The 25,325-nt window shown below is 39.1% G+C and overlaps 1 protein-coding gene across 1 annotated transcript in view; it reads right to left on the reverse strand.

Moving 5' to 3' along the window:
* Positions 1 to 1,970: 1,970 nt before the first annotated feature.
* Positions 1,971 to 25,325, reverse strand: part of METTL15 (methyltransferase 15, mitochondrial 12S rRNA N4-cytidine) — a 193,922-nt gene continuing 170,567 nt past the window's right edge. The window contains exons 4-6 of the mRNA XM_077818484.1: positions 20,239 to 20,430; positions 17,913 to 18,091; positions 1,971 to 2,866 (exon numbers count right to left, since the gene is read on the reverse strand). Coding sequence (XP_077674610.1) covers positions 2,424 to 2,866; positions 17,913 to 18,091; positions 20,239 to 20,430 — 814 coding nt within the window. The 3' untranslated portion in view covers positions 1,971 to 2,423. The remainder of the gene's footprint in view (positions 2,867 to 17,912; positions 18,092 to 20,238; positions 20,431 to 25,325) is intronic.

The following is a 25,325-nucleotide window of genomic DNA, read 5'->3' on the forward strand; positions in this document are numbered from 1 at the left end:
GTTCAGCTAGCTATGCCTTTTTCTGTTAGATTGAAGAGCTGTCTCTTCTCCATGTAGGTATTTGCAGACTTTGATCAAGTGACCTCTTACCCTTCTTTTAGATGAATAAAATAGATTGAACTTTCTAAGCATCTATACAGCATGTTTTTCTGATTTCAAATAATTCTTGTAGCTGTTTTCTCAATGCTTTCCAATATTTTTCAACATCCCTTTTCATGTGTGGACACCAGAAAGAGACAGTACTTTAGTACATGGATAATACCATCTCTTTACTCCTACTTGTTATTGTCTTGCTTATACATACGAGGATCCTGTTGGCCCTTTATACCATTATATTAGGAGCTCATGATCAAGTGGATATCTATTATGTCCCCCAAGACCTTCTTAGTATTTCTGCATTCCTTGTAAGTGTGGCCTATGTTCTTTGTTCCTAGATGTATCACCTTGCATTTGGTTGTGTTGAAATGCATGTTGTTCAGGTTGGAAGTAAAAATTCCAGAAAAGACATATATGAATTTTCATCCTCTGAGAAGTCTAGTTTGATTTTCAATGAGGTGGTATTTTCAACAAGTGAAATACATTTAGTCCTACTAATGCATCACACCACTGTAAAGGAATTAAAATATACTACTACCTCTCTGTGTACTGGACAGAGCTTAATCTGAAAGAGAATATTAGGCCTCACTATCCCCAGAAATACTGCTGACTCTTCCATGACACTTCAAGGTTGTTACTGAATAAGCATTTAACTCTGTTGGAATCCCACATACTTCTCTGTGCTCTGGGCCTCTACTTGCACCATTATACAACAAGGTGTTCAAAGTGGTATCCAAACGTATGCCACTCTATCTACTGAGTGAAACTGGAACAGCTCAAGATACACAAGCATGCTTCAGCTAACCCTACCCAGAGATTTTTATGGGGGTTGGCAAACTCCAGGCGAGTACAAAATAAGCCAGATTGAAAGAATATTTGCAGTGGGAAATATGTTCTCCCTATGTTGATGATATATTGACCCAGCTGGTATGAGCAACCACACTTATGGAAATGGGAAGGCTGGGTTTTTGGAGATAACCCTATGAAATTAGTCAGAAGCAGCACTGATTCTTCCTTATCTTTTTTGATATTATTAATACAGCACTTACCTTTGTTGCAATCGCATGTCTCTACCTGCACCAAAACACAGTACCACATTGTTCTGAGCCTGAATATTTCAGCCATAAAAATCTTTTAAAAACTTCAAATGGGGATGCAGTTCAAGGTAGAACCTTAACCAAAAATAACTTAAGCTATTCATATATAATGTTTGGAGGGGAAAATATCTATTTAAATACAGTCTGTTGTTTCTATCAGATGTCAACATTTAGTATTACTATTTGAAGTGGAATGTTTGTATTTAATATTTAATACTATGTATAATGAAAACTGGGAAAAACAGTACACTTTCAGAAAAGTATAAAGTGCCCATTATTATTCATCTCTGACTTCATATCAGTGATTTGCATATTCAATGTCATATCTCCAGGTATTTATGAGAAATTTGCCAATATCAGTGTAATGTTACCAAAGGAATTTTGCTCAACTCTGAATCAGGAATAAGTCTGCTGATGTCACTGGGCTTACACTAGTATAAAATTGGTGAGATCAGAATTAGGTCTGAAGTTTTAAAATCAGTTTTCTTTTACAAGCTAGTGTAATAACCATTCAAATTCAGAGACAGAAATCATGTTTCCTCCTCTAGTCAGACAAGTTACTGATTCATCAGAAGTGAAATTCTGCCACACATTATGATTGTCCAAATCAGAGAACACTTCTTTTTCTTTTTTCTTTTGTAAAGGGAGGGAGAAGTTAAAGCAGATGAAACCTAAGCTACTTTTTATATCAATTTTTAAAAAATAAATTGTTTAACAGATGTAAAAGGAGCCAATATTAATTTTCAATCTATGATGTTTCTCATACAAGAAGTTTTAAATAGACTTCAAATTTTAGCTGTTTTAAAAAATGTATATGTTAAAACAATAAGGCACAACATGATCAATTGTGGGACTGAAGTTGGAATAGTTCAATGGGAGTTTATGCTGTGGATAAATAGGTGCATAAAGCCCTATATGTTTAAGTTGTACATACAAGGGTTGCTATTATAGACATCTGAGCCTTGTGTTTCAAGAACTGTTTTTCTAAAGAAATTAATATTAGTTATGCCCATTGGTTTAGACTTGCTTTACCATGCGATGTTCCATGTTTCAATTCCACAGCTTAATTAAAATTGAAGACTGAAGACAGAAGTCAAGACTCTTTCCTAAGATATCAATTTTTTTCTTTCCTTTCATTTTTCAATTTGACCATCTCTGTACAGTTTGAAAGATGAAAATTTACAAAAGCATATTTAATATAAAGAGAAAATCAGACTATTTTACTTTATTTCACAGTTTGATAGCAGCTCTTAGTTTGGCAGACCTTCCTCTTGGGTTCTCTTGAACATCTGCAGCGTGGGGAGTAAGCACTTTTTTCTGTATAGATGTCCACCTTGAGTTGGATTTTTCACTAGAGAATTCTTCCACATCTTGTTCTGAATAATATTTTTGTCCTTGTCTTATCTTCTGTCTTATGTTAAGGTTGGACTTTTCTGAAACATCTATTCCTTGAAGGAATCGTTTGATGATACGATCCTCTAGCGAATGAAAAGAAAGGGCTACAAGTCGACCTCCAGGTTTCAGAAACTTCTCAGCTATCTTCAACCCTACATAGAGTTCGCGGAGCTCATCATTCACAAATATACGCAAGGCTTGGAAAGTTTTGGTGGCAACATGTGTAGGTCTCTGAAGTAAGTCTTTTCGGGCATACAAAGCTCTTGCTGGAAAAGCACCTGTTGTGGATTAAAGAAAGAGAGAAAGGAGATTAAAGTTTTGTCATCAAGTACATTTATACTGCTTTCCTGTACTGGAACCTGTTATCTTTTAGAAAAAAATCTGGTAATTCCATAAACTTTTTGTACCTGCCATTATCTACTTTTGACATTAATCCAGTGATGTATACTGACTTTAAAGTAAAGGATACTACGAACAATGAGTAGTGAGCTCCTCCCTTTATAATACATCTTTAAGACCTGCCCTTGAAACCCTTAGTTACACGAGTAAGCCCTGTTCAACTGAGCAGTCCTATTGTGGAATCAGGCCCTTTTTTTACAGAATCATTCACACAAACTGCACCCTCAACTCCTTCACAGAATTGAAAAATAAAGTTGCACGTGAGAATACAAAGCAACAGCCATGAAACTGCGATAAATTAAAAATTACAGAGAGGGTAGACAGATAAAATGCCCTAAAACTCTGAAGTGAAAATTAGTTTTCTATATCTTCATTAGAAATAGTACTCACTACATTCATATATAGATGTAGATAGACAGGCATGCTTGGTTGCTTGTCTGAGATTCTTAAAACAGGTAACATATATAATTTATGCAGAAGCAGAAGCAAATATTAAGTGTCATTTTCTAGATTAAAGTGCAGTAATTCACAGAGTCTGGATTTAAATAATTATCCTATTTTAATTAAATGCAATTAAATACTTTTTCTAGTTTAAAGAAATAAGACTATTACTTGTTAAACTTTAATGGTAGGGGAAAAAATGAGCAAACCATATTTGGTATTAAAAGCGTAGTTAATCTAATTGTGATACTACAAAACTTGTGATACTATTTGTGATACTACAAAGCTGCTTTATCCGCTCAGTAAAACATTAAAAGGAAATATTATTTTCTAGTAGTGTATGCACTTCATTTAAGTATTTATATAATTACATTTCAATAAGATGACACTGAATAGAGCTGGATCTCTAGCTTTCATAAATCCTACTTTAGATACTTCACAGATTGATAATGTCTTATATATGAATTTGGATATAGTTGTCTGTAGCTATTGCAGAAACTATAATTCATCCATCAGTATAGTACAGTGGTCTCTAACCTTTTTATGCCCAAGATCACTTTTTGAATCTAAGGGCAACCCAAGATCTTTCTGACCCCTTCCCTGAGGCCCCGCCCTTCCCCGAGGCCCCGCCTCACTCACTCTATCCCTCTCCCCCCCAGTCGCTCGCCCTCCCCGCCTTCACTCACTTTCACTGGGCTGGGGTAGGGGGTTGAGGCTCAGGAGGGGGTGTGGACTCTGGGCTGGGGCTGGGGGGTTTGCAGTGTGGGAGGGGCTCTGGGCTGAGCCTGGGGTAGGGGGTTGGGGTGCTGGAGGGGGTGAGCGGTGCAAGCTGTAGGAGGGAGTTTGGGTGCAGAAGGGGGCTCCGGGATGGGGCAGAGTGTTGGGGTGCAGGAGGGGGTACAGGGTGCTCGCTCTGGGAGGGGGCTCAGGGCTGGGGTGCAGGAGGGGGTTTGGGGTGCTGGCTCTGGGAAGCAGTGGGGCTTGGGGTGCAGGAGGGGGCTCAGGACTGGGGTGCAGCCTGCTGCCGGGCAGCACGTATCTCCGGCGGCTTCCGGTTGGCGCAGCGAGGCTGAGTGTGGCTGCTGCTAAGGCAGACTCCCGGCATATCCTGGCCCCACACCACTCCCGGAAGGGGCCAACAAGCCCCTGCAGCCCCTGGGGAGGGGCGTGGGGCACGTGGCTCCACGCACTGCCCCTCTCTGCAAGCACTGCCCCCGCAGCTTTCCCTGCCTACCCCAAGTCCCTCCTGGCTGCGGGGCTGCACTGGCCACTTCCAAGAGTGGCGTGGCCCGGGGTAGGCAGGGAGTCTGCCTTAGTGGCAGCCACACTACACCTCCAGAGATTGCGATCAACTGGGAGATCCTCTAGATTCGACCAGTCGATCGTGATCGGCCGGTTGGTGACCACTGGTATAGTACAACCAGTACAAAATGACTGTGTCACATATTACCACACTCACATTATTTCCTGTTTGTATCAATATTACATATTCCTCATGGAAATCCTTTATATAAAGATAATCATATGCTAATTAGCATTGTTTATGCCTAAATTGGCTCCTAACAAAGAATCAAGAATACAGATTTATTACACGTTACTAAGATCTTACCTTTGTCTTCTTGTAATGTATTTAAAATGTATAAATAAAGAGAAAAATGCAGGTTTACATTATTTAAAGTTCATATTTTTCTCCTCATACCACATAGTAACTTCCATACAAGATAATGAATTTTAGACAGAAAAGAAATGATAAGAAAGGCAGGTTTCGTACTATGGTTAGCCTAAATTTTCCATGGTCTCACTGTTCATACTTTGGTATTAGTGACAGTCTGCTTGAACTGGGACAAACGGTATTTGAAGGAAAGCAAGCTTAAGATATAATGTTGAGTTGTCAGCATGTGAAAGAGTACTGAGGTTTAAAGGGTGTTGTTTATAGGGCTTCTGTTCGTCCTAGATTATATTCTATGGATAAGAAGTCTGGAAAGAGGGTCTATGTGAAGTAGCCATGCCAACTAAACAAAAAGGCATCCACTGGGAACATGTCCCAATCAGATTTTTTTGGAGGTTACCTAGTCTGCAGATTTTGAGCTGAATTAAATAGGTTGAAACTATGGAAACCCCAGTGCATAGTATTTGATTACTGGGTGAGACCATTGCTCTGTTTCAGATTACTTGTTTGACAGATAAGGCAAGTGACCGGCTAACCTTGTATTAATTGCCTGAGGTTTACAAGAGACATCCTGACTGCATTCATGCTATGCATCTGCTGCTAAATTTCCAATTTTATTTTTTTATTATTTTTTTATTTTCTGAGATAGAGGGGTTAAGAGGGAACAGTTGATATTGTTCCCACCTCAAGTCGTTAGATTGTTTCTGGTTAATGTGACAGTGTTACTTGTGTGAATTTGTTGGACAAATAGCTCTAAATACTTGTGGCACCTTAAGAGACTAACCAATTTATTTGAGCATAAGCTTTCGTGAGCTACAGCTCACCAATGAAGTGAGCTGTAGCTCACGAAAGCTTATGCTCAAATAAATGGGTTAGTCTCTAAGGTGCCACAAGTACTCCTTTTCTTTTTGCGAATACAGACTAACATGGCTGTTACTCTGAAACAGCTCTAAATACTGCCAACTAATCTATATTGTCCACTGACTCCTTGAGGAATTGCACCATTCTCTTTACTATTCAGAAGAGAAAGATGACCAAGGTGATATTTTCTGGACTTCCTTGTGTCATTATTCACCTTACAAAATTTAGCTTTATATCGTCATTGCCTGTGCCAGGTTAAATAAGGCTGACGAAGCCTGGGCTAAAGAAAAAAGCATATTAAGGTGCAGAAGAGTCTTAAAAGAGATGTGAATTTGAACCCAATTTACACACCACTGTGCCAGGTGAATGCAGAAGCCTGATTCAGGGAAGTGAAAGCAATAATGTTATTTGGTAAAGGGACAGAACTGTTCCTTGCAACTGGAATCCAAACTCCACATCCAGATTTCCCACTTCTTCTGAGTTTTAGGTTAGGAATCCCTAAATTAATGGCAGGAACTGAAAAGCATTTGGGGCAGCTCCCCCTTTGATACCATTGGGGATGGGCAGCCCAAGACAGACACTGCACCCCAGAAGATTCTGGAACCCATGTCTCAAGGACCTTGATTCCACATGTGAGAATATGCAGAGGCCATTCAAAGAAGAACTAAGGGGTTGAACGTATCCCTTAATCAAACTCAACATCAGCTATAAAAGGGGGGAAAGGATTTTCTGCTTTGTATTATATGAAAAAAACCAGCACTAGTTTGGATGATACTTGAAGCGCTGGCTCTCGCACAAAGGCATTCCCTACTGAAAACTTTCTTTAAGAATGCCAAACTCATGCGGGTCGGGGGGCGGCGCTTTCCATCATCTCAGGATACTGCATGAGGCACTCTATTCCTGATCTGGAAGAGAGGATATTAACTGGGGATAAGAAACAGGCCACTTGACTTTGGGACAGGCCACTTTTGGATAGCATCCACTTTGGCCTGTTTTCCCATCTTCTCTTTTTTCCTGCACAAGGAGCCAACCTGAAGCTGTGAAGCATGTTGAAAACTGTGTATTTGCAAATGTGTGGGTGGAAATGAAGAACAGAGACAAAGGTTCTCAGGAAACAGCTGCATGCCATCCAAACCTGCAATAATTTGCAGACTAAAATGTCTGAATATGTAAACACTAGATTGCACTACCTTTACAGTTGGGGCGGCTGTGTGGTTGCAAGTGATGTCAGAGACACCTTGCAAAGCTTGTTTCAGCAGCTGCTCCAGTCTGGAATAATTTCCAAGATGGTATGACATATTTCTACACTACTGGCTCTGCTGTACATTCCTCTGGTAAGATTTGAAGGTAAAAAACAGAAATTCTGCTGAGCTGTATAAATGATTGCCTGAGACAAAGTGAGGAGTTCTATAGAGTGAGGTGGGTCCAGAAATGTGGTCACTGGCAACTGATGTAATGTGCAGCATCCTGTTTAATATACATATTAGAGAAAGCAGCATTTTACCCACCCCCAAACACTTAGCAGCAACACTGTGATCTCATCGTTCTTTCCTGGCATGAACCAAATCATCTGATCTCTGCCTCTGGTAATGGAAAATTTCAGCCATGCTCATTCTGTGCCATGAAGAAATGTAACACAATGGCAAGAAAACATAAAACGTATGTCTGAAAAGAGTAAAGCGATAGCAAGAATGAATATCAGGAAAGACAAATGAATTGCATCTACAACTATTTGACCTGCTGTCATAGGGTGTGTCAAGGTTCCTTCCCCACTCTGAACTCTAGGGTACTGATGTGGGGACCTGCATGAAAGACCCCCTAAGCTTATTCTTACCAGCTTAGGTTAAAAACTTCCCCAAGGCACAATCTTTGCCTTGTCCTTGAACAGTATGCTGTCATCACCAAGCGTTTTAAACAAAGAACAGGGAAAGAGACCACTTGGAGACGTCTTCCCCCAAAATATCCTCCCCAAGCCCTAGACCCCCTTTCCAGGGGAAGGCTTGATAATAAGCCTCATCAATTGGTACAGGTGAACACAGACCTAAACCCTTAGATCTTAAGAACAATGAAAAATCAATCAGGTTCTTAAAAGAAGAATTTTATTTAAAGAAAAGGTAAAAGAATCACCTCTGTAAAATCAGGATGGTAAATACTTTACAGGATAATCAGATTCAAAACATAGAGAATCCCTCTAGGCAAAACCTTAAGTTACAAAAAGACACAAAACCAAGAATTTACATTCCCTCCAGCATAGTTTATTTTACAAGCCATTAAACAAAAGAAAATCTAACACATTTTCTAGGTAGATTACTTACTAACTTTACAGGAGTTGTAAGGCTTACATGCCTGATCTGTTCCCGGCAAAAGCATCACACAGACAGACCAAACCCTTTGTCCCCCCCATCCAGATTTGAAAGAATCTTGTCCCCTCATTGGCCATTTTGGGTCAGGTGCCAGAGGGGTTACCTTAGCTTCTTAACCCTTTACAGGTGAAAGGATTTTGCCTCTGGCCAGGAGGGATTTTATAGCACTGTACGCAGAAAGGTGGTTACCCTTCCCTTTATATTTATGACACGCCCCCCAAATCACAAATAGGGTGAAATACTGGCTGTGATTTCTTCCTGGAGCTCTAGGAGAAAAGAGAGTTAATAAGACACATACATCTCTAAATATACTACTAACTGTATAAAGACTAACAATATTTTCCACATCTTAAGGACTATTTGGACCAGTTGATTCTGGGAAACTTTCCCAGGAGAGTGCATCAGCCACTTTGTTAGAAGCTCCTGAAATGTGTTGTATGTCGAAATCAAAATCTTGGAGAGTTAAACTCCATCAAATAAGTTTTTTGTTATTTCCCTTGGCAGTATGAAGCCACTGTAGCGCAGCACGGTCGGTTTGCAGGTAGAAACACCATCCCCAAATGTATGGGTGTAGCTTTTTCAGAGTGTAGACAATGGCGTAACATTTCTTTTCACTGATTGACCAGTGGCTTTCCCTCTCAGACAGCTTCTTGCTGAGAAACACGACAGGATGATGGTGGAATCTCCTTCCTTAGAAGTTTTTAAGGTCAGGCTTGACAAAGCCCTGGCTGGGATGATTTAATTGGGGATGGGTCCTGCTTTTGAGCAGCGGGTTGGACTAGATGACCTCCTGAGGTCCCTTCCAACCCTGATATTCTATGATTCTATGATACTATGAACTCTTGAGTCGATCCTTCTTGCATTAAGAGTGCTCCCACACCACGCTCAGACGCATTTGTGGTTACTAGGAATGGTTTGTCAAAGTCTGGGGCCCTTAGCACAGGGTCAGACATGAGTGTTGCTTTAAGCTGGTTAAAGGCCTTCTGACACTCTTCAGTCCACTGAACTGCATTTGGCTGTTTCGTTTTGGTTAGGTCTGTCAGTGGGGCGGCGATTTGGCTGCATTGTGGTACAAATCGCCTGTAATATCCCGCCAAGCCTAAGAAGGATTGGACCTGTTTCTTTGACTTTGGGACAGGCCACTTTTGGATAGCATCCACTTTGGCCTGTAGGAGGTTGATAGTTCCTTGACCCACCTGGTGTCCCAGGTAAGTCACTCTGTTGAGGCCTATTTGACACTTCTTAGCCTTAGCAGTTAGTCCTGCCTCGCTTATGCACTCGAAGACTTTTTGTAGATGTCCAGGTGTTCTGCTCAGGAATCCGAAAATATGGCCACATTATCATGGTAGGCAACTGCATATTCTCCCAATCCTGCTAGGAGACCAGCTACAAGTTTTTGGAAGGTGGCGGGTGCATTCTGCAGCCCGAAAGAGAGCACATTAAATTCATACCCCCATCTGTAGCATATCCTGGATCTCCTGTTCTATAGCAGTTTTAGGTGAGGAGACACCTGGTAAGGTTGGGTGAGCTCTAATTGGGTGAGCATTACCTGTGTCAATGGAGTGGTATGCCCGTTCAGCCAGTCCTAGGGTGGCTGAGAACGTTGGCGCGTAGCTAGTGCACAGATCCTTGATCCGCTGTCACTGCATACACCCAAGGGTCATGGAGAGGTTCACCTCTTCCACACCACCATCACTTTTCCCTTCATAGTAGACACCTTCAGGCCACTCAGCGTCATCTCCTCCCTGGGCTGTAAACTGACAAACCTTTAATTATCTGGAATAAAAGGGCTTTAGAGCATTAATATGGTACACCTTAGGCTTTTGGTTGGAGGTGGGAAATGCCATGAGATAATTAACAGCTCCCAGGCGCTCTTGGACAGTGAATGGCCCTTCCCACGACGTTTCCATTTTATGGGCCTGGAGCGCCTTTAAGACCATGACTTGGTCCCCTACTTTGAAGGACCACTCTCTAGCATGTTTATCATACCAAGCTTTTTGCTCTTTTTGAGCATCTTTTAGGTTTTCTTTAGCAAGGGCTAAAGAGGCACGGAGGGTGGTTTGTAGGTTGATTACAAAGTCCAGAATGTAGTTCCTGGAGAAGGTGTAAACCCCTCCCATTGCTGCTTCACCAACTGTAATGGCCCCTTAACCTCGCGGTCATATACAAGTTCAAATGGTGAAAACCCTAAACTGGGATGTGGTACAGCTCTGTAGGCAAAGAGCAACTGCTGCAACACTAGGTCCCAATCATTGGAGTGCTCATTTACGAGTTTATGTATCATGGCCCCCAAAGTTCCATTAAACTTCTCCACCAGGCCATTTGTTTGATGGTGATAAGGGGTGGCAATCAAGTGATTTACCCCATGAGCTTCCCAAAGGCTTTCCATAGTTCCTGCCAGGAAATTAGTTCCTGCATCTGTGAGGATGTCAGAGTGCCAACATACCCTGGCAAAAATGTCTGTTAGTGCCCGGCACTCTTTTAGCCCTGGCGTTGCTTAGAGTTACTGCTTCTGGCCATCGGGTGGCAAAATCCATGAAAGTCAGTATGTACTGCTTTCCTCTGGGTGTCTTTTTCGGAAAATGACCCAGAATATCCACAGCTACTCGCTGAAATGGAACCTCAATGATTTTGATTATCACTACAAAATTTTTTTCTCCTGCTGATAATAGCTCATCTTAGCTAATTAGCCTCTTACAGTTTGTATGGCAACTTCCACCTTCTCTGTATGTATATATATATCTTCTAACTATATGTTCCATTCTATGCATCCGACGAAGTGGGCTGTAGCCCACGAAAGGTTAGGCTCTACTAAATTTGTTAGTCTCTAGTCTCCTGTTCTTTTTTTAAAAAGTAAAACAGTCATCCCAGCACTAGAAATAAGCCCAATCTGGAACCTTTTATTGGATGTTCTTGAACTTTGGTAGTTTGGGTAAAATGGAAACAGATTCTAATCATATCTGGTTTTGGCTTCCTGGCCCATCTCTACTATATACTAGTCTAACGGAGCTTTCTTTTACACTCAGTTAAAAAAAAAATAGCTTTATCTTCTATGTCATCAAAATATTTTGAGAATCTTTGTCTTTTTACTTATCTGCACTACCAAGGCTCCTACAAATGTTTGTACTATTTCAAAATTATTTTTTAAACCTAAATAAACTGGACACACTGCTATCCCCTGGGAGGTAAAGAAAAACAGAAAGGAGTAGAATAGGAATCTTAAGTTTCACAAATTTAGAAGTATGTGAAAAAAGAAAGATGCAATTCTAGCCCACTTGTACCACTTTGTGGATGTTGCTGTAAGGCCAGAAATACAGCATTTTTACTACCAAACTTGCAGCTAATATTTCCTCTTTCAATTATCCCAGTTTTTTAATATGTTTGTGCATGTTTACATGCTTGTTTAACAGTACTTGTGAGTTTAGTGCTGCAGCATTATTTAGAAGTGGATGAGTTTGGTGAGAATTGATGATAGGGATGAAGTTCAAACAAAATGTTTTAAGAAACTATGCATGACTAATCTAAGTTATTGTGTGATCTTATATATGTGACCCTGACCTGTTCCCATCCCATTAATGCCCATTACCCTTATTTGTATGTCATGCCTGACCTAAACTGTAAGCTGACCAGGGCAGGGTACGATACAAATGTTGCTGATGATAAAGTGAAAGGTGCTTGACTAACAACTCTAGAGAAACTCTAGAGAAAAGGCTAGAGAAAAACTCTAGAGAAAAGATCATGTACCAGCTGTATGGAGTGAAAAGACTGCTCAGTGTCCAAGCCCAGTGAATCCTTGGTCTCTCTGCTGAGACTATCAACAACTAATGAATGTTTATTATGGTGGTGATTTTTTTCACATGGACATCTATTTATTTGGAACAGTTGTTAACAATCCAAACTGGATTTGAATCAGCAATCCAGGGGTGAAAGGCTACAGTTATCCCATTCTCAGTCCCCTGAGTCAGTAACGTTTCCGAAGTCAGGAAATCCTGTGCTTTTTGCTAAATCACAAACGAAAGCCATATTAACAGTAAAAGAAAATCTTGCTTGGTAACAGGCATTACTATGTATAATAATACAACAAAATTTGTACGGGAAGTCTATAAAATGGATTTCATTCATAAAAACATCATGCTTCTAGCTAGATTAATTATTTAAAATCCCAGTTGAGAGAAATTATCATTTTTAGTTGTGGGATACCCTGATACTACCTACACTTTTAAAAATCTAATAGATTCATACGTTAAAATGTATTGAAATTTTTAAGCTTGTGAATCATAGAATCATAGAATATCAGGGGTGGAAGGGACCTCAGGAGGTCATCTAGTCCAACCCCCTGCTCAAAGCAGGACCGATCCCTGACTAAATCATCCCAGCCAGGGCTTTGTCAAGCCTGACCCTAAAAACTTCTAGGGAAGGAGATTCCACCACCTCCCTAGGTAACGCATTCCAGTGTTTCACCACCCTCCTAGTGAAAAAGTTTTTCCTAATATCCAACCTAAATCTCTCCCACTGCAACTTGAGACCATTACTCCTTGTTCTGTCATCTGCTATCACTGAGAACAGTTTAGAGCCATCCTCTTTGGAACCCCCTTTCAGGTAGCTGAAAGCAGCTATCAAATCCCCCCTCATTCTTCTCTTCTGAAGACTAAACATCCCCAGTTCCCTCAGCCTCTCCTCATAAGTCATGTGTTCCAGTCCCCTAATCATTTTTGTTGCCCTCCGCTGGACTCTTTCCAATTTTTCCACAACCTTCTTGTAGTGTGGGGCCCAAAACTGGACACAGATGAGGTCTCACCAATGTTGAATAGAGGGGAACGATCACGTCCCTCGATCTGCTGGCGATGCCCCTACTTATACATCCCAAAATGCCATTGGCTTTCTTGGCAACAAGGGCAGACTGTAATGAAATGAAATTAGCAATGTACTGTGCCTGTCAATGTGAGGCATTAAAGTTCCCTGAGTGTATGAGAGTGGTGGAGTTTAAAAATTAATTCAGACCGTGCATCTATTTGCTGGAATTCATCTGTTGAATTTGCATCACATTTAATAAGTTTCTGTGACACAACTCATGTCCTTTTGTCTAGCCTCTCTTAATACAGTGTTAATTCACACCCAGCTAAAATTCAAACAATATTACAAATTTCAAACTGTTAATTAAAGTCTGTGAACTTGGATAGATCTGGATAATACTGGCTTTGCCCACTAAGGGTTTTTTTAAACTTTTTTATTAGCTAATCTCCAACTTCTCTCAAGTTAAATCCAGATGACTATGTGATCTCACAATGATCTGTCAATGGGTTACAAATCTAAATGAAACCAAGCAAAATTAAGTTACTAGCTTAAGCTAATAGTAACAAGGCATATCACCCACTGAAATGAAATAAGAATCGTTGATCAGTAGAATAGAAGAAGACTAAAGCTACATTTTAAGAGGTTCAAAATTTTTATATTTTTCAGTAAGTTTTAATGTATACCTATTAACCTCCAAGTAGCTGTGGCAAAAATCTATCTAAGGCAGAGTTTCCTGTTGATCCCCGTGGACATGTTCATAACCCCCTCACTGAGAACCCATGATGTAAAGTATTTATAGAGTGCCTATCACTGTAGGATATCAGTGTTTAAGACAAACAATTGTAAAAATGGTTTCTTTGCTGACAGGGCATGAAGTTTGCTTGCTAGCAGGAAGAGATGATGGACACCTTAAATTATAAAAGTAAATTAGATTTCTAATGACATTTCAAAGTGAGTTTCATTGGGTGTTTAAGATCAAGAGTAAGATTACCTGTGGATACCAGATGTTTGAGATGGTTAGACATCATCAATAGCTTTATTGACTCTAGAAGGGTCAAAACCTGCCAGTCTCCCTTTTTCCTGCAAAAACTGCAGAGCCTCTGGTATTGTGACCTGCCCATTTAAACAATCACAGCACAGTTCTTTCTGGTAGCCTCCCAGCAGAAAGTTGAAGCAAATGTTTCACATTTACTTTTGTGGAACTGCATTCATGGGCACAACCCCACATGCCCTTCCTAGGTCTTGTATTAAAGGTTAGAGGTAAATATCTTCCTGGTTTGGAACAAAATATCCATCAGCCTGTGGTGAATCCAAATCCTAGGTTTTAAATTTCTGGCTATTAACTCAGGCTTATCCGGGATCTGGTAAAATATGGTGAATTAATAAGGAACAGTGGTGGGCAAATCAGGGTAATCTGCTGGTGGGCTGCTAGACAGTTTGTTTATATTTCCAAGGCCACCTGCAGCTCCCAGTGGCCGCGTTTCGCCCACCACTGATATAAAAAGTTTTGGGAGACTAGTTAATCTGGGGAGGGCCTATAAAACCAATAGGTAGTTACAAGGACTACAATAGCATTGTTCGTCCTGATTTTTCTTGGCCACTCAAGCCAGCTGAGAAAAAGATGGGAGGATGTACATCCATTTTCCAGATAGATTCTCTCTCATTCAAGCAATGTCGCATATTTTCTTGTTCCAGTGCTTTGCAAAAAGTGATTGGTTTCTTCTTGCTTTTGGAGGTGCAGCCCCCAAAATCCTGAACATCCAGTTTTTAATTATCTGCTTAATTACCTCTCCCTGAGCTTCTGTCCCTTCTAGACAGAAGATTAGATGGCTTAACCCATTGAATTGTATATTCATTTACCCTGGACATAAATCTTAGATACTTAGAGTTTCTTCTGTTCTGTCTAGAGAAGGATTCTGTGAGTATGTTCCCTGACCCTCGGGCTCTGGTTTCCTGCCAACCACTGCGTGGCGGTCATTTTGTAGAAGGACAGATTTGGATGTCAGGTGAAGAATTAAACTACAGTATTGCCAATTGCTGCTAGTTCTAACCCTCTGATGTTCTGTTTTCTCTCTCATTTGGACCATTTACTCAGTGATGTTTGTGTACCATATGTGCTCCTCAACTTGATAGCAAAGCATCCACGGTGATCTGCATTGCAGGAGTCGCTGTGAGAGGATTCTTTGTGGTAAGGGTTTTTGTATGTTGACACCCCCACAACAATTTCAGGATGAGAGCAGGGAGAGTGAATGGAAAAGTGAGGGAGTTCTCCTGGAGATTCTACATCAATAGGAGGAAGGCTCCTAGAGGTCTCATGTGTGGTAGGGCCCACTGTGGCCATGCAGGAGACCATCAGAACTATAAGCAATGGAAGCTCCTAGAATTAGGTAGTAGGATTCCCTGAAAGGTTCGAGATCTAGTCCTTGACCTTGTCTGCTCTGGCCTGAGGAAGTGGGTGAGGCCAAGTCCCTTGATGAATCAGATCCTGGATGTGGGATAGAGAACTCTTTTCCCATCTGATCACAAAGTATGGTCTTAGAGGACCTGAAGAACTTCTTGTATTGATAACATGGCTCCCTTCCTGATGGCAGACTAAATCAGGAAATTGACCAGATAAAATATGAATCTCTTCCCCCTCTCCCTGAGACATGCAATCATGATGCCCATCGTCTTGGAGAATACTGACTTATCATCAGCACCCCAATAGGCATGCATGCCAAGGAAATTTCTCCTCTATCTTCCCCTCTCTCCATATCTCAAATGTTCATATTTTATATCCGTTGAAATCTTACTTTGCAGTTTCTTTTCAATTAAATGTTTTTTTAATTAAAAAAAGAGAAACTAATAGCTATTAAGATATATAGTGTATGTTTCATCATGCTTACAAATGGAATAAAAAATAATTGAATTATTGTACATACACTTATGCTATGTTAAATATTACTTATTGTAATAATTTATTATGGATTACTTTAAAAAACCACAAAGATGGGTGTATTATTAGTGACAGTGTACACAATACTGAAAAAATAGTTCTGCTATTGTTCGTTATTCCTTATACTGTTACACAATATACCGTATATGTAATACTGTTCATTATACCTTAAGGTATAAACAATTAACAAAAGCTTAATAAGAGCCAGTCCTGAACTCCTTACTCTGTGCGGATTCACACTGAAATCCAGGGAGTTCTCCCTAAGCATAGACTGAAAGAATGGGCTAAACCAGTTTTAATTAGTGGCCTATTCTATATAGAGAGATGTTTGGTAAGTGTACGTGTTTTGTACATGTTGGTAGACAGACACTGTACTTATTAAAAGGAAAAATCCTGATATAAAATGTCATTTGATAAATTTATTTGGCATACATGTTATCATATTGATATACCTGTCAAAACTACATAATATACAGCAAGGGGTTTAAAATGACAGAAGAAGTGACAGTTACGGCTATGATTCATAGGTAACTGATACAACACTGCTGCAAATTTGACCATTGTCTTTTACCTGGAACTGGTAATCTAATGTGCTGACACTTTTATTTAGTTCATAACAGCTGCAATATTAATTTGTATAGTATTTTTAAGATATATAGCTTATTAAAAATTTAACATGGCATCAGTGTAGCTACTTTAAGTACATAAACAATGACATACTGTTTTAATTAACAGCTCTAGAAAGAAGCATGTGTCTGACAAGCAAATTAAATCACTACCACTAAATGTAGATGGAAATGGCTACTTTTTAAATACAGAATTGTCAGGTTTTATTTAAGGTTTATATATTATATATTGATCAACTGATCTACCTCTGTCATTACATTTTTTTTTCATATACTATGCTTATACTGTGATCTTTCTACAGCAATAGTGTCTTCATACTTCTTCCAGAGCTTTAATCATTTCCCGTCTTTTATAGCTAAAGTTCAGGTATATCTGATTTCACCATATAACTTGCCTAAACAGCCTTTATTATTAAAATGGTGCTAAACCTTTCATTTGAGAGTTCTAAGATTACTTAAGAACTTCTCCATTATTAATAAGCCAACAGCGACCATAAACCATAATACATTACATTAGAAGACAGTTTCCCTAGATACAGATACAAGAGTTTCATTTCTCTAGATGTATTTCTGACAAGACTAGGGATTCTCCAATGGAATTGTCTTAAGCAGCTACAGAAATTGTAGTTTGGCTTGGAAAAATTTCATCATAGGGCACAGCTATGAAACAATTCCTGCCTGCAACAAAGCACCTCCTAGCTACGTTTAGTTCAGGAGGTTTATGGTGAACAGCAACTAAGATGAAGTATTTCATTAAGCCCTTCAGGCTGATCTAGTTAACATTCACAAAGTGAAATAACCTATGCATCATTTTACTCTTCATTAGCTGGCTGTTTAGAAGAAAGATATGAGCTAATCTATTTTATTTCAGTTGTTAGGCAATGTCATGGTACTACCACCCCCACCCCCACCCCCAAAAATATAAAGTAGATCTGATAATTGAGGGCTTATCAATAGTAGTGATAAAAAATTCCCTCTATGGTTGTCATTCAGTGTTTCACCTTGGTGGGCAAAAATGATAAATCACTTCATGTAAAATCTATTATTAAACTAATCAGCAAGCCACAGTATAAAAAAAAGGAAGCTCACAAAACAAAACAACACAAAAAAGCTGACATCAGAGAAGGATAGACAGGATTAGATCCTGCATGATTTCAAGAACAAATAGATCCCTCTGGGACTTTGGGGATTAATATTTTTTCTCTCTCAGACACTGTTCAGAATTAATGAGGGTACCTGCAACAATGCTGGCAAGCTGCTGAGTTCTGGTGATGGGGTAGATGCTGCGTGCCTGAACGACTGCTGAAGCTATTTTCTTGGCGTGCCTCTCCTCCCCGTATGTTCTCAGGATGGACGCAAGCGCCTGTTGATCTAAAGCATTCACAACATCAGCAGCAGTGGGCATGTCAGGATACCTACGCACAAGAAAAGCCAATTAGTTCACTGACGTCAGTTTTCATTGACAAGAGGTGAAGCTTCATAGCATTGAGACATAAAGTCAAACACACACATTGCATGCAAGTGCCTTTCAGGTTTTAAAATAAGAGAAAGCAATCCTGTGAAAACGGAAATAGCTTCTACCTTTTAAATCCCGTCTTATTACTTCAGATGGAGTATCTTTCTTAACATTAATTAGCAATAAAGAATAGCTGAAAGTTCAAGTACTACCATAAACTTTTAACATTAATGAGTGGACAAAGATTAGCTGTAGTTCAAGTATTTTTCTAAAATTAAAAGACTGTAAGATTGCCTTTATTTAGATATCTTCAAAATATGAACTCATTTTTTATGTGTTAATTTTAGTCATCTTGCATTATTTGTTCTGTTTTCACTCAGAATATAGAGGAACTAATCTCAAGGATCTTTCCCCTTATATGCAGTGCTATGAAAAATGATCCCTTATGAAGATAATTTCCTGTACTGTCACTTAAAGGTATCACAATTTAAATTCAAAAGTATTTTGAAAGAAAAGGATATTTGTAACTATCTACCAAAAGGCAAACAAAATATCCCATAGTCATCAATATTTCTTTCATCTGAACAACTTTCTTTATTGAAATCGTTCAAGGTCTTTTATATACACTGCATTGGTGTTCACTAATGTGCAGGGACTGCTCAATCTAATTCAACTATTTCACAGACTTGACTCTTCTACAAAGGGACTGACAGGCAGAATATTTTTCAGTATTTTATTATTTCCCCACAATATCTTACAGAAAATAACCAAACTTAAGATACTATTTGCCCTCTATATTTATCCTCAACCATACAGTATATACCTGTTTTATCCCAGTCATTCTTTATTTTTATCATGCAAGTTCATATGCCAGCAGGGATATTTTAGTGGCAAAAACCTCAGGTTTACATTCCTTGAAACCACAGGCTTGAACCCCAGCAAGATCTCAGCTGTTCATACTAGAGTTGACTAAATTGTGTATCATGCAGTTTACTGTGTCAGTCTTTGAGACAGTTTCTTAAAAACTGAGGTACCATTGGCTATGTGTGAACATTAATAATACCAGGTTTCAGAGTAGCAGTTGCGAATACAGACTAACACAGCGGCTACTCTGAAACCTGTCATTATGCAAGGCACTGAATTTAGCCGTATGGAATTAATAATACCATGGCTCATATTCTAAGAATACAGGTTTGTCCCACAATTTTTGGCCAGAATTTCCCATTCCCTTATAGGTGTGCAGCATGCTATGTCTCAGTTAATTACCATCATCCATACAACAGAGGTGACTGCATTTTTGGTGTTTTCTGTAATAAGGTATATTCCCCATGAAAGGCACTGGGTCCCTTTGAGGTGACAGGTGCTATATACATAGAAAACATTACTATTTATTATTAGAATTGCATTCCACCTTCCAGATTATACTCAGCAGTGACTCTAATCAATTAAATATAAAGGTATTTTTTTTAAAACTAATTGCTAATTTGAGTATAAAGTAAGTCATTCTGATCTGCTTGCTATGAAACATAGGATGACATTAATGAATTGCTTACAGTAAGCATGCAAGTAGTGGTAGAATATTTAATGCCTTGAAAACAGTGTTGCCATTGACATTTAATTGATAGGCTCACTGCCGTTTCTTTGTAGAGGTTAGCACATGCCCATCTTCAGAGTAGCTACAAAGGATAAAAGAAATCTGTTAGAACTGCACTTATACTTAAACTACCCTCTCAGTTACAATTTCATTTATATCCTACATCATGGTCTGCTTAGCAAAATTAAAGATGGTTGTTTTAATTATTGTCATTAATCATTGATTTTAACCTTAAATATGGAAAACCTTACAGTCAAATTCTGACTTTCCAACACTGAAACCCAGAAGTACCTTCACTTTATGCTGGAATAAGCGAGATTGGAATCTGGCCCTAAATCCTGAGAACTAGATGAGCCTCTATGGCAAAAGAACAAAGCTGATTTATTATGTATGTGCAGAGTTAGATGTGGGTGTGTGATGGGAATTCTGCAACCTAAAAAGGAAATTAAATTCAGAGTGTTGTTGAGAAATTGATTTCTTGTTGTGAGAAGAAATGTTTGATCAATACATACCTGCCACTATCCATTCTCATATCCAAAGGGCCATCCTTTTGCAGGGAAAAACCTCTTTCAGGAGTATCAAGCTGCATAGAGGAACACCCAGCATCCAAAAGAACTCCATCTAGCATTCCTGGCTCCACTCCAGCTGAGATTAACAAGGTTTCTGTTTGGCTAAACTGCCCTAGAAGAGCCTGAATCTGTTTCCTGTAAGAGAATTACAGATAAGAAGTGTCACTCTGAACGCTAATAGTGCAATATTTCTTCCATTTTAAAGTAGGAAACAAACAAAAAATAGGAGTAAAATTTGCAAAGCATGTAAGTGACTTAGGCTTCTCAGTCCCATTTTCAAAACAGACTCAGGAATTTAGGAGCCAAAGTCTCAATGACACTTAGACACATAAGTCACTTCGAAAACAGGACTCAGGCACTTCTCAAAGTTTTATCTTGGGTCTAGTTTTCCTCTCAGACCAGATTTACATTAATGAACTCTGCTAACTGCAACAGAGTTACTCCAGCTAGTATAAGTGAAAAGGGCCCACTACTTTTATTCATCCAAACAAAGAAAAATGAGAAACAAGAACATAAAAAAAAAAATCATTTAAAAAAATTCCATCACAAGAAAAATTATGATCACAGTTCCTTACTACTAGAAAAATGGAATAAACAAATATTACATGAAGGTTATTTGCCTACACACAAGCACCCTTAATATAAAACTGTACAATACATCATTAAATGTGTATACTGAAGTTCTGTAGAATAGGAATAGGATTTCATAGCCTTGAAAAGAGTGGTGATTCATTCGATATACTTACTCAGAGATTCAGTATTTTAACTTACATTTAAGACAACTCTGAGAAATTTATCATTTTCCCCCAGCACCCTTTCCAACTAGCATGTTAATATAATCAAAAAAACAATTAGAAATGTGACAAAGTGGGAATATCTATATTATCTGTTATGAATATGGTGCATGCCTCTGTGTGTGAGTTTATGATGGGTTACTTCCTATGGAGTTACATCAAAAGTGGTTGTTAGAGGAACAAGCAGGAAAGGTAAAACAATGTCCAAGTTTCATCCCAACAAACACTCAAACATAATAGCTAGGTTTATAGCCAAGAAAAGACTCCTCCACCCCAACTGTGGTGAAATAGCTGTTTCGCTAGGGCTGAGATGACAAAGATCAAAGGGAATGGTAAAATATTAGAATACTCAGGGTCTAGAAAAGAGTGGAAGTTGAGTGAGTGGCCAGAGGTTACTCAGAGAATGTCAGAGAAAACTGACAGGCTGGCCAGGGGAATACACACAGACGGAGAGCCTGCTGTGAACAGGACAGTCTGTTTATCCCAGCCAGAGATGGGGGGTAGCTATGCTGAGAAAAACTGCAAAAGCTGTCAAGCAAAGATTAAGGATAAGTACGATGCAGGTGTACAGACTTTTTATTGTTTTACCTCTTGCTGTATGTGCTTTGTACCTTGGGAGGAAGGAATAAATAATAGGGCTCTCAAGCGATTAAAATAATTAATCGTAATTAATCATGCAATTAATTGCACTGTTACACAATAATAGAATACCATTTATTTAAATATTTTGGATGTTTTCTACATTTTCAAATATATTGATTGCAATCGTAACAGAATACAAAGTGTACTGTGCTCACTTTCTATTTTTTTTATTACAAATATTTGCACTGTAAAAAAAAAGAAATAGTATTTTTCAATTCACGTCAAACAAGTACTGTAATGTAATCTCTTTATCATGAAAGGTAAACTTATAAATGTAGAATTATGTTAAAAAATAATTGTATTCAAAAATAAAACAATGTAAAACTTTAGAGCCTACAAGTTCACTCAGTACTATTTCTTGTTCAGCCAGCAGAAGGTTGATTTTCTTTTTTGGTGGTTCGGGTTCTGTAGTTTCTGCATCAGACTGTTGCTCTTTTAAGACTTCTGAAAGCATGCTCCATACCTCATCCCTCTCAGATTTTGGAAGGCACTTCAGATTCAGATTCTTAAACCTCGGGTTGAGTGCTGTAGCTATCTTTAGAAATCTCACATTGGTACCTTCTTTGCATTTTGTCAAATCTGCAGTGAAAGTGTTCTTAAAAAAGAACAACATGCGCTGAGTCATCATCCGAGACTACTATAACATGAACTATATGGCAGAATGTGGGTAAAATAGAGCCGGACACATACAATTCTCCCCCAAGGACAATTTAATTATTTAATTTAATACATTTTTTTTAACGAGTGTCATCAGCATGGAAGCATGTCCTCTGGAATGGTGGCTGAAGCATGAAGGGGCATATGAATGTTTAGCATATCTGGCATGTAAATACCTTGCAATGCCAGCTACAAAAGTCCCATGAGAATGCCTGTTCTCACTTTCAGGTGACATTCTAAATAAGAAGCAGGAAGCACTGTTTACATTTATGGGAGATAAAGTTGTTTGTTTTAGCTGTTGGTTGAAAGAGAAGTAGGACTGAGTGGATTTTTAGGCTCTAAAGTTTTGTACTGTTTGTTTATGAGTGCAGTTATGTAACAAAAAAATTCTACATGTGTGAGATGTACTGCAATCTCCTTGTCATGAAAGTGTAATAATTGTATGAGATGAATTGAAAAATACTGTTTCTTTTGTTTATAATTTTACAGTGCAAATATTTGCAATAAAAATAATCATATAAAGTGAGCAGTGTACACTTTGTATTCTGTGTTGTAACTGAAATCAATATATTTGAAAATGTAGAAAAACATCCAAAATATTTAATAAATTTCAGTTGGTATTCTATTTTTTAACAATGCGATTAAAACTCGGATTAATCGTGATTAATTTTTTTAATTGCGATTTTTTGAGTTAATTGTGTGAGTTAACTGCGATTAATCGACAGCCCTAATAAATAATGCTTTGCTCTGAAGACACCATTTTTGAGTTGCTTTAATCAACTCACTAGTCACAGGTCCCTGAAAGAAAAAGGTTTGCAGGTCCCAACCACAGATGGGCCTGCTACATTAAGAGGCTGTGGCCCAGTGACTGAGTCCCATAGTGGCTGGACCATCTGGTACCACACAGAGTAAGGTGTAGGAAACCAGTGCTGTCACCTAAGGGGTGCAACTCAAGAGGAATTAAAAGGGTGTTAAGTGCAATTTGCCCTGTAACTGTGAAAACAACATTCCACTTCTCTACAATTATCCTGATGCTGCTTACTCAGGCTATTTTACTCATATTCCAAACATCTGATCTTTTAAAAGCTTCTTTGTTTGCCAATCTTATTTGTTTTAACAGTCTTGAAAGACTGTTACCTAAACACAATGGCTTTAAAGAATTTCTAATGATGATTTACATTTACATAACATCTTACGTCCCAAGGAAGTTTTTTGTTTTGTTTTATAAGAAAAGCTCTGTAGGGATCCTTTCACACGGCAGTGAAATGTAATCAACCTGGAGTGATGCATGGCAACTGTATAACAGCATACAATATTAGGCAGCACTTTAGACGATGTCTACACCATATACCCCACAGCGTGCTACTGTACGGATGCAGCTGCGCCGCTGTAAGATCTCTCGTGTAGCCATTCTATGCTGATGGGAGAAGCGTTCTCCCGTCGACATAATTAATCCACCCCAACAACTGGTGATAGCTATATCAGCGGGAGACGCTCTCTCGCCGACATAGCGCTGTGCACACTAGCGCTTATGACGCTGTAATTATGTCGCTTAATGTACCTCTAACTGGAGGTTGCCTTTTGAGATTGTCGACATGGGTGCCAATGAGTGCCAACTGTAATGAACACCTGTCTAGAGCTGGTTTATATCATTGACTCATGTAATCTCGGTCACTGAACAGCTAGCTGTCAAATGGCAATGATTTTCACTCAGTATTGATTTGTGCTGGATTCAAACCAGTGACCTAGAAATAAAAGGCGCTGTATCCCATTTCTAATTCCTAAAGCCTTTCAGCCTTCTCAATCCAAACTGTTAGGACTGTTTTAAGCAAAACATCCCTCCTCCATATATAATCCTCCATTCTCCAAAGTAACATCCAGTCGTTAAACAATCTTAGATTGAGAGAATGCTACCATAATGTTTATCTTAGCAAAAGTAAAGAAACGAAATGACACATATTTACCAACTTGCCAGCTTTAAATGTAAATTCCTGAATTCATCATTTTTAGATCTCAGAAGGAACAACCTGCCATTGTAATTCAAAGGACACAGGATGCACAAACCGATGTCCATATACCCACTTTTGAAAGAACTGCTCAGCCCAGGTTAGATTTTGTCTTTCCAGGTTCCAAAGTTAGCCATCAATCTGAGGCAGGTAACAAAATGAAAAATGGGGAATGGGGGAGGTGTAAAATATCCAATTTCTTTTAATAAACACTGCAGAGGAAGTTCACATTTTCAAATTTAAGAGCTGCCATTCTTAACTTCCTGCTGCAAATGAAGACCACAGAAATTTGATCTTAAATGTGTATGAACTGTACTTTAGCCATGTTTGTCCCAAGATATAGAGAGACAAGGTGGGCGAGGTAATATCTTTTATTGGATGAACTTCTGTTGATGAGAGAGACAAGCTTTTGAGCTACACAGAGCTCTTCTTTAAGTCTGGGAAATGTACTTAAAGCTAAATAGAAGGTGGAACACATTGTTTAGCATACATAGTTAAAACCTATTTCAAAGGCGCATTCAAGAAGTTATGTGCCTTGTGCAGTAACGATGGTTCTTCGAGATGTGTGTCCCTATGGATGCTCTATTGTAGGTGTGCCTGCGTCCCTGCGCTGCTGATCAGAGAACTTTGGTAGCAGTGTCCATTGGGCCAGCACATGCGCGGTCTCTACTTGTCCTGGGCCACAAAGCTAGACAGCACATGCAGGCTAACCCTTCTCCCTCCATTTCCTTCTCTACTGCAAAGTTAAGACAAGAACTCCAAAAGATGGGTTTTCGATAGGGACACACATCTCTAAGAACCATTGTTACTGCACAAGGTAAGTAACTTCTTTGAGTAGTGTCCCTATGGGTGCTCCATTGTAGGGGACTACCCACGAGTGCCCCTTCTAGAGGGCCGGGACTTTGGAGGCGGGTCAGTTACTGATGACACC

The sequence above is a fragment of the Eretmochelys imbricata genome, chromosome 6 (genome assembly GCF_965152235.1).
Source record: "Eretmochelys imbricata isolate rEreImb1 chromosome 6, rEreImb1.hap1, whole genome shotgun sequence".
Lineage (NCBI taxonomy): Eukaryota > Metazoa > Chordata > Testudines > Cheloniidae > Eretmochelys > Eretmochelys imbricata.